The sequence below is a fragment of the Mobula birostris genome, chromosome 13 (assembly GCF_030028105.1).
Source record: "Mobula birostris isolate sMobBir1 chromosome 13, sMobBir1.hap1, whole genome shotgun sequence".
NCBI classification, from domain to species: Eukaryota; Metazoa; Chordata; class Chondrichthyes; order Myliobatiformes; family Myliobatidae; genus Mobula; species Mobula birostris.
In genome coordinates this window covers 15,326,668-15,339,424 of record NC_092382.1, presented here as the reverse complement: position 1 = coordinate 15,339,424, position 12,757 = coordinate 15,326,668, and the positions used below count along the sequence as shown (strand labels likewise).

Genomic DNA, 12,757 nt, shown 5'->3' with positions numbered 1-12,757 from the left:
TTGAATCCAAAGTGACTGCGGATTCATCTTCTGTTTCTCTTTCTTTTGCAAACGCTTTGGTTCTTTTCCCAGCCACAGTAAAGCAGTATTGAAGTTTTATAATAAGGTTTCAAAAAAAAAGACTGGTAGGAGACAATTAAGTAAACAGGGTAGGAGCAATCGAAAAGCGGCCAACAGGGCTCTGACTGCTTCTTATATCTAACATCTGCTTCCTTCTTCCACTTGACGAGTTGCCTCGCGTGTTTCGTCAGCCACGGTTCCCTTTTCCGACCATTTTTTCCTTGCCTCAGTAGGACAAACCTATCCTGAACCCAGCACAAGTTGTCCCTAAACTTCCTCCACATTACTTCTGTGCTTTCACCTTTCAACACCTGTTTCCAATTTACTCTCACTAGTTCCTGCCTCATCCATTCATAGTTAGCCCTTCTCCAGTTAAGCACTTTCCCATTTTGTCTGTTTTTATCCTTTTCCATAGCTATGCTGAGGCTAAGTGAGTTGTGGTCACTCTCACCAAAATGCTCCCCCACCAAGATGTCTGCCACCTGACCAGGTTCATTACCCAGAACTAGATCCAGTATGGCCTCTCCTCTCGTCGAACGGTCCACATACTGTGTCAGGAATCCTTCTTGAACACCCCTGACAAATTCAGCCCCATCTATCCCCCTTGCAGTCAGGAGGTGCCAGTCAATATGAGGGAAGTTGAAATCACCCATAACTATACAACCCTGTATTTCCTGCACCATTCTAAAATCTGCCTGCTTATCTGCTTCTTGATGTCCCGAGGGCTATTTGGGGGCCTATAGACCACTCCCGGCACAGTGATTGATCCCTTCCTATTTTTGACTTCCACCCACACTGACTCAGTGGACACTCCCTCTGCAGCATCCTCCCTTTCTACAGCCGTGATACTATCCCTGACCAGTAATGTTACTCCCTCCCCCTTTTCTACCTCCCATCCTATTCCTTTAAAACACCTAAACCCCGGTACCTGCATCAGCCAATCCTGCCCTTCCTCCAGCCAAGTTTCAGCAATGGCCACAACATCGTAGTTCCATGTACTGATCCATGCTCTAAGTTCATCCCCTTTATTCCTAATACTCCCAGCGTTGAAATAGACACACTTCAACCCCTCAAACTGGCTACATGTATGTTTTGTCCCCTGCCTGTCCTTCCTCACCAACTCAGAACACACAGCATCATACCCTTCTCCTTCTACCCTCATCTCTGCACTCACATTCTGATTCCCACCCCCCTGACAAACTAGTTTAAACCCTCCCCAACAGCTCCAGCAAACCTGCCCACCAGGATATTGGTCCCTTTCCAGTTCAGGTGCAGCCCGTCCTTGTTGTACAGGTCAGACCTTCCCCAGAAGAGATCCCAATGATCCAGAAATCTGAACCCCTGCCCCCTGCACCAACTCTTCAGCCACACATTCAACTGCCATGACTTCCAATTCCTACCCTCTCTGTCTCGTGGCACAGGCAGCAATCCTGAGATTACCACCCTTGAGGTCCTGCTTTTTAACTTTTTCCCCTAACTCCCTATATTCCTTCTTCAGGACCTGATCCCTACTCCTATCTATGTCATTGGTCTCCACATGGACCACCACATCTGGCTGCTCACCCTCTCTCCTGAGAATACCGAGAACTCCATCCGAGATATCGTGGACCCTGGCACCAGGGAGGCAACAGACCATCCAGGATTCTCGATCTTTCCCACAGAACCACTACTGCTCTTCTCTTTTCCCTCCTTCCTTTCTGAGCTGAGAGTTCAGTCTCGGTGCCAGACACACAACCACTACAACTTGTCCATGGCAGGTTGTCCCCACCAACAGTATCCAAAATGGTACGCTTATTGTTGATGGGAACGGCCACTAGGGGTGCTCTGCTCTTTCTGTCTATTCCCCTTCCCTCTCCTGACAGTCACCCAGTTACCTGTCTCCTGACTGTCTCCCTGCAACTCCAGTCTATTACTGCCTCCGCCCCCCGAATGGTCCGAAGTTCATCCAGCTCCAGCTCCAGTTCCCTAACTCGGATTGACAAGACCTGTAGCTGGATGCACCTCTTGCAGGTTTAACCATATAACCATATAACAATTACAGCACGGAAACAGGCACCATCTCGGCCCTTCTAGTCCATGCCGAACTCTTACTCTCACTTAGTCCCACCAACCTGCACTCAGCCCACAACCCTCCATTCCTTTCCTGTCCATATATCTATCCAATTTAACTTTAAACGACAACATCGAACTTGCCTCAACCACTTCTGCTGGAAGCTCGTTCCACACAGCTACCACTCTCTGAGTAAAGAAGTTCCCCTCATGTTACCCCTAAACTTTTACCCTTTAACTCTCATCTCATGTCCTCTTGTTTGAACCTCCCCCACTCTCAAGAAGCCTATCCATGACAACTCTATATATCCCCCTCATAATTTTAAATACCTCTATCAAGTCCCCCATCAACCTTCTACGCTCCAAAGAATAAAGACCTAACTTATGCAACCTTTCTCTGTAACTTAGGAGATGAAACCCAGGCAACATTTTAGTAAATCTCCTCTGTACTCTCTCAATGTTATTGACATCTTTCCTATAATTTGGTGACCAGAACTGTACACAATACTCCAAATTTGGCCTTACCAATGCCTCATACAGTTTCAACATAACATCCCAACTCCTGTACTAAATGCTCTGATTTATAAAGGTCAGCATACCAAAAGCTTTCTTCACCACCCTATCCACATGAGACTCCACCTTCAGGGAACTATGCACCATTATTCCCAGATCCTTCTGTTCTACAGCATTCTTCAATGCCCAACCATTTACCATGTATGTCCTATTTTGATTAGCCCCACCAAAATGTAGCACCTCACATTTATCAGCATTAAACTCCATCAGCCATCTTTCAGCCCACTCTTCTAAGTGGTCTAAATCTCTCTGCAAGCTTTGAAAACCTTCTTCATGATCCACAACTCCACCTATCTTAGTATCGTCTGCATACTTACTAATCCAATTTACCACCCCATCATCCAGATCATTAATATATATGACAAACAACATTGGACCCAGTACAGATCCCTGAGGTTTAGTCATCAGAGACAATTGTGCTGTCCCTCACTTCCCACATCCTACAATCGGAGCACTGGACTGCCCTATCTACTGCCTGCATTACCAACTCCTAAGTTAATCAAAATAATTAAAGGAACATACCCAGCCTTACCTTACTGGGAGCAAGCTCATCCTCTGCCGCTGCTCGCCGAAACATCTCGAGCCAAAGCCTCAAAGCTCCACTCCTTCACTGGCCGCTCTCCACTCCAGTCCCATTAAAGGTGAATATGCAGCAGAGGAAACTGCTCCCATGCCCAGTGACCAGGGTGCAGACTGGGTGTGGTGAGCAGCAGCAATAATTGCAGAGTTCAGCACCGACAGTCACTCTCGAAATTGCATTCAGCAACGGTGATGGACAAATATCCAGCATGCAGCTTATTAAAACTTTCTCCTCAGTGTGAACCCGGTAGGGTGTCACAAGTGTAACATGCTGTAAGGTTTCACTGCTAATGGAATGGCCTCTCTGCAATGTATCACTGCTGAGGTAATGGTTTCTCTGTAGCAGTAATGTTTAGGTTATGACTAGAGATAACAGGGTTTTGGAGTGCAGGGCTATCCAATGAGAGAAATGTTGTTCTTTCTTGTGAGTCTGGAAGAGAGATTTTCACTGTATTTTGCTGGGGAGAGATGAGAAGACATGAATGGACAGAGTGGGCTCTTTTTCTTCTTCATTATTTTTTTTTACTCGCCCTATAGTCAAAGAAAGAACTACAAAGCCCAATCGTTTAATCGCATATTATGTATCGTTTGTTATTTTGGGGTACTGATTTGTAACAGGGGACACATCGTGCAGCATCCACCTAAATGATCTTTCTTAAATTTGGCCAGGCTGGGGGGCTATCACCCCCTATATTAAGCTGCTAGCTGAAACGAGAGTTACATAAGGTTAGATGACTGAGCGAATTGCTTCACACATTCCCAGCAGGTGAACGGCCTCTCCCCAGTGTGAACTCAATGATGGACATTTGGTGGCGATGGCTGAGAGAATCTCTTCCCAAAGTCCGAGCAGGTGATCAGCCTCTACCCAGTGTGAACTTGCTGGTGTCTCTGTAGGCTGGATGACCGACTGAATCTCTTCCCACACACTGAGCAGGTGAACGACCTCTCCCCTGTGTGAACACGCTGGTGTCTCTGAAGATGAGACAACCGAGTGAATCCCTTCCCACACACTGAGCAGGTGAATGGCCTCTCTCCAGTGTGAACTCGCTGGTGGCCCAGTAGTTGAGAGGACGAAGTGAATCCCTTTCCACACTCTGAGCAGGTGAATGGCCTCTCTCCAGTGTGAACTCGCTGATGTATCTTCAGTTGAGATAACTGAATGAATCCCTTCCCACAGTCTGAGCAGGTGAATGGCCGCTCCCCACTGTGAACTCGCTGGTGCGTCATTAGGGGGGATGACCGAGTGAATCCCTTCCCACAGTCTGAGCAGGTGAATGGCTTCTCCCCAGTGTGAACTCGCTGATGTATCTTCAGTTGCGATGAGCAAGTGAATCCCTCCCCACAGTCCGAGCAGGTGAATGGCCTCTCCCCAGTGTGAACTCGCTGATGTACCTTCAGGTGGGATGAGCAAGTGAATCCCTTCCCACAGTCCAAGCAGGTGAATGGCCTCTCCCCAGTGTGAACTGACTGATGTGTCAGTAGGAAGGATGACCGAGTGAATCGCCTCCCACAGTCTGAGCAGGTGAATGGCCTCCCTCCAGTGTGAACTCGCTGATGTATCTTCAGTTGGGATGATCGAGTAAATCCCTTCCCACAGTCAGAGCAGGTGAACGGCCTCTCCCCAGTGTGAACTCGCTGATGTACCTTCAGTTTGGATGATTGAGAGAATCCCTTCCCACAGTCCGAGCAGATGAACGGCCTCTCCCCAGTGTGAACTCGCCGATGTACCTTCAGTTGAGATGACTGAGTGAATCCCTTCCCACAGTCCGAGCAGATGAACGGCTTCTCCCCAGTGTGAACTCGCCGATGTACCTTCAGTTGGGATGAGGAAGTGAATCCCTTCCCACAGTTTGAGCAGGTGAACGGTCTCTCCCCAGTGTGAACTAACTGATGTGACAGTAGGTTGGCTGACTGAGTGAATCCCTTCCCACACACTGAGCAAGTGAACGGCCTCTCTCCAGTGTGAACTTGCCGATGTACCTTCAGTTCAGATGACTGACTGAATCCCTTCCCGCAGTTTGAGCAGGTGAACAGCCTCTCCCCAGTGTGAACTCGCTGATGTACCTTCAGACTGGATGATCGAGTGAATCCCTTCCCACAGTTCGTGCAGATGAACGGCCGCTCCCCAGTGTGAACTCGCTGATGTTCCTTCAGTTGGGATGAGGAAGTGAATCCCTTCCCACAGTTTGAGCAGCTGAATGGCCTCTCCCCAGTGTGAACTCGCCGATGTACCTTCAGGTGGGATGAGGAAATGAATCCCTTCCCACAGTTTGAGCAGGTGAATGGCCTCTCCCCAGTGTGAACTGACTGATGTGTCAGTAGGGTGGATGACCGAGTGAATCCCTTCCCACACACTGAGCAAGTGAACAGCCTCTCTCCAGTGTGAACTCGCTGATGTACCTTCAGTTGGGATAATCGAGTGAATCCCTTCCCGCAGTCTGAGCAGGTGAACGGCCGGTCTCCAGTATGAACTCGCTGGTGAGCCATTAGGTCAGATGACCGAGTGAATCCTTCCCCACAAATTCAGCAGATGACCAGCCTCTGCCCAGTGTGAACTGACCGGTGTGTCCACAGGTGGGATGACCAACTGAATCCCTTCTCACACACAGAGCAGGTGAATGGCCTTGTCCGGTGTGAACTTGCTGATGTACCTTCAGTTAAAATGACCGACTGAATCCATTCCCACTGTTTGCTCAGTGAATCGGTTCCCTCCAACCCCCACTGTGTAAAATGATGGGTGTGCCAGTCGGTCAGATGACCGAGTGAATCCCTCCTCACAGTCTGAGTAGGAAGGATGATCGAGTGAATCCCTTGCTCCTCTTCTTAAATTATCTGGACAGAGACAGCAAAACTGGCATGTTGTGTTCGAGATTCCAGTAGACAAATTCCTTGTCATGTTTAACCTGTAAAAATATTTACAAAATCCATCAATGGGTGTCGGACAATATCTCAGATGAGGTCACTTGAGTTGTCAACATGTGATCTGGGATCACTCTGTTCAACTTCACTGTTACCCAAGTCAGAGAGAGAAATCATCTTCTAACTGGGCACAGTGCTGTTACCTGGAATGACCATCAAATTCTCTGATGCTCTTCCTGTCTCTATAAGAATTGGACCTCTCTGCCATCTCCGATCTGTGACCCAGCTCAGTTTGACTCTCTGCGCTGGTATTATTCCCTGTTCCCACTGAGCTGCATGGGTTCCTGTCCCCACAGTAACTGAAACACTCTCACACGAATAGCCGGCAGTGCATTCCACGCACCCACCACTCTCTGTGTAAAAAACTTACCCCTGACATCCCCTCGGTATCTATTTCCAAGCACCTTAAAACTATCTCCCCTCGTGTTAGCCATTTCAGCCCTGGGAAAAACCTCTGGCTACCCACATGATCAATGCCCCTCATCATTTCATACACCTAAAAAAGGCTCTAAACATAAACAAGGAAATTATACATTGCTTTGAGAATTTGTTGGAAGTATACAAAATTATGAGGGTATAGATAGGGTAAATGCAAGCAGCTTTTTCCACTGAGGTTGGGTGGGATGACAACCAGATGTCATGGGTAAGTGGGGAAGGTGAAAATTTAACGGGAACATTTGGAAAAGCTCTTTACTGAAATGGTCGTGAGAGTGTGGAATGAGATGTCAGCGCAAGTAGTGAATATGAGCTCGGTTTCGCCATTTAGAAGAAGTTTGGATGGGTCCTGGATGGTGGGGGTATGGAGGGCGATGGTCCCAGTGCAGGTAGTTGCATTGGACAGCTTAAAGCTTTTTTCGGCATTGACTAGATGGGCCAAATAGTCTGTTTCCGTTTGAACTTCTCCATGTTTCTATGACAGAGAAGCTGGCCAAACTTGTTTGGAAGGGAAAAGGTAGGAGTGACAATGGAGCAGCAATGGCTGGAGTTTCTGGGAGCAATTCGGGAGCTGAGTGATAGATACATCGCAAAGAAGTGGAAGCATTGGAAACGCAGGAGGACACAACTGTGGATGAAATGAGAAGACAAAGCCAACATAAAAGCCAAAGAGAGGGCAAACAAAAAAGCAAAAACTATTGGGAAGCTTTTAGAAACCACAGAAGACAACTTAAAAAAAGTTGGATCAGCTCGGGGGTGGAATTTTGATATTGTAGTCATCAATGAACCTTGGTAGCACCCAACATTCTGACGCATTTGGAGGAACAAAATATCCAAGGTTCCCTGTGCCAGTTACCTTTCAACTTTTATCTTGACAGGCATATACAAACTAGACACCCTCAAATTTTCACTTCTGAAGGCCTCCCACTTACCAAGTACTCCTTTGCCAGAAAACAGACTGTCCCAAACCACACTTGTCGGATCCTTTCTGATACCATCAAAATAGACCTTTCTCCAATTTAGAATCTCAACCCGTGGTGCACACCTCTCGTTTTCCGTAGTTACTTTGAATCTCATTGCATTATGATCACTAATTTCTGTCACCAGCCCTGGAACATTTCCTAACAGCTCATCGCACACTTCTACGTCAGGAATTCTACAAACTGATTAAGGGCACATTTGACAAACTCTACCCCCTTGAGTCCTTTTACAGTATGGGAGTCCCAGTCAATATATGGAAAGTTAAAATCACACTTTTGTTCCTTGTCATGGTCTGCAATCTCTCTACAAATTTGTTCCTCTAAATCCCTCAGACTGTTTGGTGCAACCAAGTCCCAATAATGGCTACAATATCATAATTCCCTGTCCAAGAGCTCATCTGGATTTCCTACGATGCTTCTTGCATTGTGATACACACAGCTCAGCACATTCATCGCACCATGCTCAACCATTTGATTGCTGACTCCGTCTGAGGTCTGAACAACATCTGACTGGTGTCAAGAAAACAAACTCTCTCTCATTGTCACAAAAACAAATGAGCTGATTGTGGATGACAGGAGGAATGGAGACAGGCTAACCTCTAGTGACATCAATGGATCTGGGGTTAAGAAGGTGAACAGCTTTAAGTTCCTCAGCATAAACATCACCAAGGATCTCACATATAACCATATAACAATTACAGCATGGAAACAGGCCATCTCAGCCCTTCTAGTCCATGCTGAATGCTTACTCTCACCTAGTCCCACCAACCTGCATTCAGCCCATAACCCTCCATTCCTTTCCTGTCCATATAGCTATCCAATTTTACTTTAAATGACAATATCGAGCCTGCCTCTACCACTTCTGCTGGAAGCTCATTCCACACAACTACCACTCTCTGAGTAAAGAAGTTCTCCTCATGTTACCCCTAAACTTCTGCCCCCTAACACTCAACTCATGTCCTCTTGTTTGAATCTCACCTACTCTCAATGAAAAAAGCCTATACACGTCAACTCTATCCATCCCCCTCATAATTTTAAATTCCACTGTCAAGACCCCCTCAACCTTCTACGCTCCAAAAAAATAAAGACCCAACTTGTTCAACCTTTCTCTGTAACTGAGGTGCTGAAACCCAGGTAACATTCTAGTAAATCTCTGTCCTCTCTCTATTTTGTTGACATCTTTCCTATTATTCGGTGACCAGAACTGTACACAATACTCCAAATTTGGCCTTACCAATGCCTTGTACAATTTTAACATTACATCCCAGCTCCTATACTCAATGCTCTGATTTATGAAGGCCAGCATACCAAAAGCTTTCTTCACCACCCTATCCACATGAGATTCCACCTTCAGGGAATGATGCACCATTATTCCCAGATCCCTCTGTTCTACTGCATTCTTCAATGCCCTACCATTTACCATGTATGTCCTATTTTGATTAGTCCTACCAAAATGTAGCACCTCACACTTACCAGCATTAAACTCCATTTGCCATCTTTCATGTACATGGTCTGTACATACCGGCTGTGTTGTAAAAAGAGCACAGCAGCACCTCTTTCAACTCAGATAGTTGAAGAAGCTGGGGATGGGGCCCAAAATCCGAAGGTCTTTCTACAGGGACACAGAGAGTGGTGAATCTGTGGAATTCTCTGCCACAGGAAACAGTTGAGGCCAGTTCATTGGCTATATTTAAGAGGGAGTTAGATATGGCCCTTGTGGCTACGGGGGTCAGGGGGTATGGAGGGAAGGCTGGGGCGGTGTTCTGAGTTGGATGATCAGCCATGATCATAATAAATGGCGGTGCAGGCTCGAAGGACCGAATGGCCTACTCCTGCACCTATTTTCTATGTTTCTATGTTTCTATGACACAATTGAGAGCATCCTGACTGGCTGCATCACTGCCTGGTATGGGAACTGTACTCCACAGGATACCCCAAATCAGATCCACTCCTATTGATCAAACGAGGTGACAACCACACGTTCGATGTATGCTGAGTTGATAATTAACCCACCCTTGTCGGCATAGGAAAGTTCGAAACAATGACCCTTGGCCACTAGTTCCCTGGTTTCGATCCTTCCACTTTTCCGCCTTTGTCTCCATCTGAATCTGAGTGTCTGTGTCCTCAGTTAAAATTAAACAAGCTGTGAGTGATGTGAACAAGCTGAAAGTCAGACTGATTCACTTTCTTAATCTCTCTCTCTCGCTCTTAAAATGACAGTCCACAGCAAACGAAACCTTGTGATTCAGAACAACAGTAACTCCCCATTGTGAACTGACTGGTGTGCCAGTAGTTCGGATGACCGAGTGAATCCTTTCCCACATTCTGAGCAGGTGAACGGCTTCTCCCTAGTGTGAACTCGCTGATGACTCTGTAGGTGGGATAACTGAGTGAATCTCTTCCCACAGACTGAGCAGGTGAACGGCTTCTCCCCAGTGTGAACTTGCTGATGTCTCTGTAGGGTGGATGACTGAGTGAATCTCTTCCCACATTCTGAGCAGGTGAACGGTTTCTCCCCAGTATGAACTCGCTGATGAATCTGTAGGTAGGATGACTGAGTGAATCTCTTCTCACAGACTGAGCATGTGAATGGCCTCTCCCCGGTGTGAACTGACTGGTGTGCCAGTAGTTGGGATGACCGAGTGAATCCCTTCCCACAGTCTGAGCAGGTGAGTGGTCTCTCTCCAGTGTGAACTGATTGGTGTGCGATTAGTTTGGACGACTGACTGAATCCTTTCCCACATTCTGAGCAGGAGAATGGCCACTCCCCACTGTGAACTGACTGGTGTGCCAGTAGTTTGAATGACTGAGTGAATCCTTTCCCACATTCTAAGCAGGTGAACGGCTTCTCCCCAGCGTAAACTCGCTGATGACTCTGTAGTTGGGACAACTGAGTGAATCCCTTCCCACAGACTGAGCAGGTGAATGGCTTCTCCCCAGTGTGAACTCGCTGATGTCTCTGTAGGGTGGATGAGTGAGTGAATCGCTTCTCACATTCTAAGCATGTGAATGGCTTCTCCCCAGTGTGAACTCGCTGATGACTCTTTAGGTGGGATAACTGAGTGAATCTCTTCCCACAGACTGAGCAGGTGAATGGCTTCTTCCCAGTGTGAACTCGTTGATGTCTCAGTAGTTGGGATGACTCAGTGAATCTTTTCCCACAGACTGAGCAAGTGAACGGCTTCTCCCCAGTGTGAACACGCTGATGTCTCTGTAGGTGGGATAACTGAGTGAATCCCTTCCCACATTCTAAGCAGGTGAACGGCTTCTCCCCAGTGTGAACTCGCTGATGGCTCTGTAGGTGGGATGACTGAGTGAATCCCTTCCCACATTCTAAGCAGGTGAACGGCTTCTCCCCAGTGTGAACTTGCTGATGTCTCTGTAGGCTGGATGAGTGAGTGAATCCCTTCCCACAGACTGAGCAGTTGAACGACTTCTCCCCGGTGTGAACTCGCTGATGACTCTGTAGGTGGGATAACTGAGTGAATCTCTTCCCACATTCTGAGCAGGTGAAAGGCTTCTCCCCAGTGTGAACACGCTGATGTACCCGTAGGTGGGATGACTCAGTGAATCTCTTCCCACAGTCTGAGCAGGTGAATGGCTTCTCCCCAGTGTGAACTCGCTGGTGTCTCTGTTGGGTGGATGACTCAGTGAATCTCTTCCCACAGTCTGAGCAGGTGAATGGCTTCTTCCCAGTGTGAACTCGTTGATGTCTCCGTAGTTGGGATGACTCAGTGAATCTTTTCCCACAGACTGAGCAGGTGAACGGCTTCTCCCCAGTGTGAACACGCTGATGTCTCTGTAGGTGGGATAACTGAGTGAATCCCTTCCCACATTCTGAGCAGGTGAACGGCTTCTCCCCAGTGTGAACTCGCTGATGACTCTGTAGGTGGGATGACTGAGTGAATTCCTTCCCACATTCTAAGCAGGTGAACGGCTTCTCCCCAGTGTGAACTTGCTGATGTCTCTGTAGGCTGGATGAGTGAGTGAATCCCTTCCCACAGACTGAGCAGTTGAACGACTTCTCCCCGGTGTGAACTCGCTGATGACTCTGTAGGTGGGATAACTGAGTGAATCTCTTCCCACATTCTGAGCACGTGAAAGGCTTCTCCCCAGTGTGAACACGCTGATGTACCCGTAGGTGGGATGACTCAGTGAATCTCTTCCCACAGTCTGAGCAGGTGAATGGCTTCTCCCCAGTGTGAACTTGCTGGTGTCTCTGTAGGGTGGATGACTCAGTGAATCTCTTCCCACAGTCTGAGCAGGTGAACGGCTTCTGCCCAGTGTGAACTCGCTGGTGAGCCATTAGGTTAGATGACCAACTGAATCCCTTCCCAGAGTCTGAGCAGGTGAACGGCTTCTCCCTGGTGTGAACTCACTGGTGAGCCATTAGGTCAGATAACTAAGTGAATCCTTTCCCAGAATTTCAGCAGATGACCAGCCTCTGCCCAGTGTGAACTGACTGGTGTGTCCACAGGTGGGAAGACTGACTGAGTCCCTTCTCACACACAGAACAGATGAATGGCCTTGTCCAGTGTGAACTTGCTGATGTACCTTCAGTTGAGATGACCGATGGAATCCATTCCCACTGTGTAAAATGACGGGTGTGCCAGTCAGTCAGATGACCGAGTGAATCCCTCCCAACAGTCTGACCAGGAAGGATGGTCGATTGAATCCCTTGCTCCACTTCTTAAATATCTAGACAGAGACAGCAAAACTGGCGTGCTGTTTGCAATTCCTGGAGAAAAATTCCTTCTTATTTTTAACCTGTAAAAAGATCATCAAAATCCATCAGTGGGTGTAGGACAACATTTCAGATGAGATTACTTGAGTTGCCAAGGTTTGATCTGGTATCACACTGTTACAATGAGGTTCAACCCAAGTTCGACAAAGAAATCATCTTCTGACTGGTCACAGTGCTGGTATCTGGAATGACCATCAATTCCTTGATGCTCTTCCTGTCTCTATCAGAATGGGGCATTTCTGCCGTCTCCAATCTGTGACTTGGCTCAGTTTGACTCTCTCCATTGTTATTATTCCCTGTTCCTGCTGAGCAGCATGGGTGCCTGGCCCCACAGTAACTGAAACAGTCTCACACAAATAGTCTTTCTTGACGTGCAGCAAGGATTTTCTTTTATGCATTATTAACTTAAAAGTGCCAC

The 12,757-nt window shown here is 47.4% G+C and overlaps 2 protein-coding genes across 2 annotated transcripts in view; both read right to left on the bottom strand.

The window, feature by feature from the left end:
* The window catches only part of LOC140208445 (uncharacterized), a 76,106-nt gene that overhangs the window by 57,943 nt on the left and 5,406 nt on the right, over positions 1–12,757 (bottom strand). The gene's annotated exons all lie outside the window — the stretch shown is intronic.
* The window catches only part of LOC140207821 (uncharacterized), a 50,429-nt gene continuing 38,402 nt past the window's right edge, over positions 731–12,757 (bottom strand). Inside the window, exons 5-9 of the mRNA XM_072276382.1 lie at positions 10,459–11,478; positions 9,875–10,209; positions 8,456–8,460; positions 5,326–5,564; positions 731–5,073 (exon numbers count right to left, since the gene is read on the bottom strand). Of these exons, the coding sequence (XP_072132483.1) occupies positions 4,123–5,073; positions 5,326–5,564; positions 8,456–8,460; positions 9,875–10,209; positions 10,459–11,478 (2,550 nt within the window). The 3' untranslated portion in view covers positions 731–4,122. The remainder of the gene's footprint in view (positions 5,074–5,325; positions 5,565–8,455; positions 8,461–9,874; positions 10,210–10,458; positions 11,479–12,757) is intronic.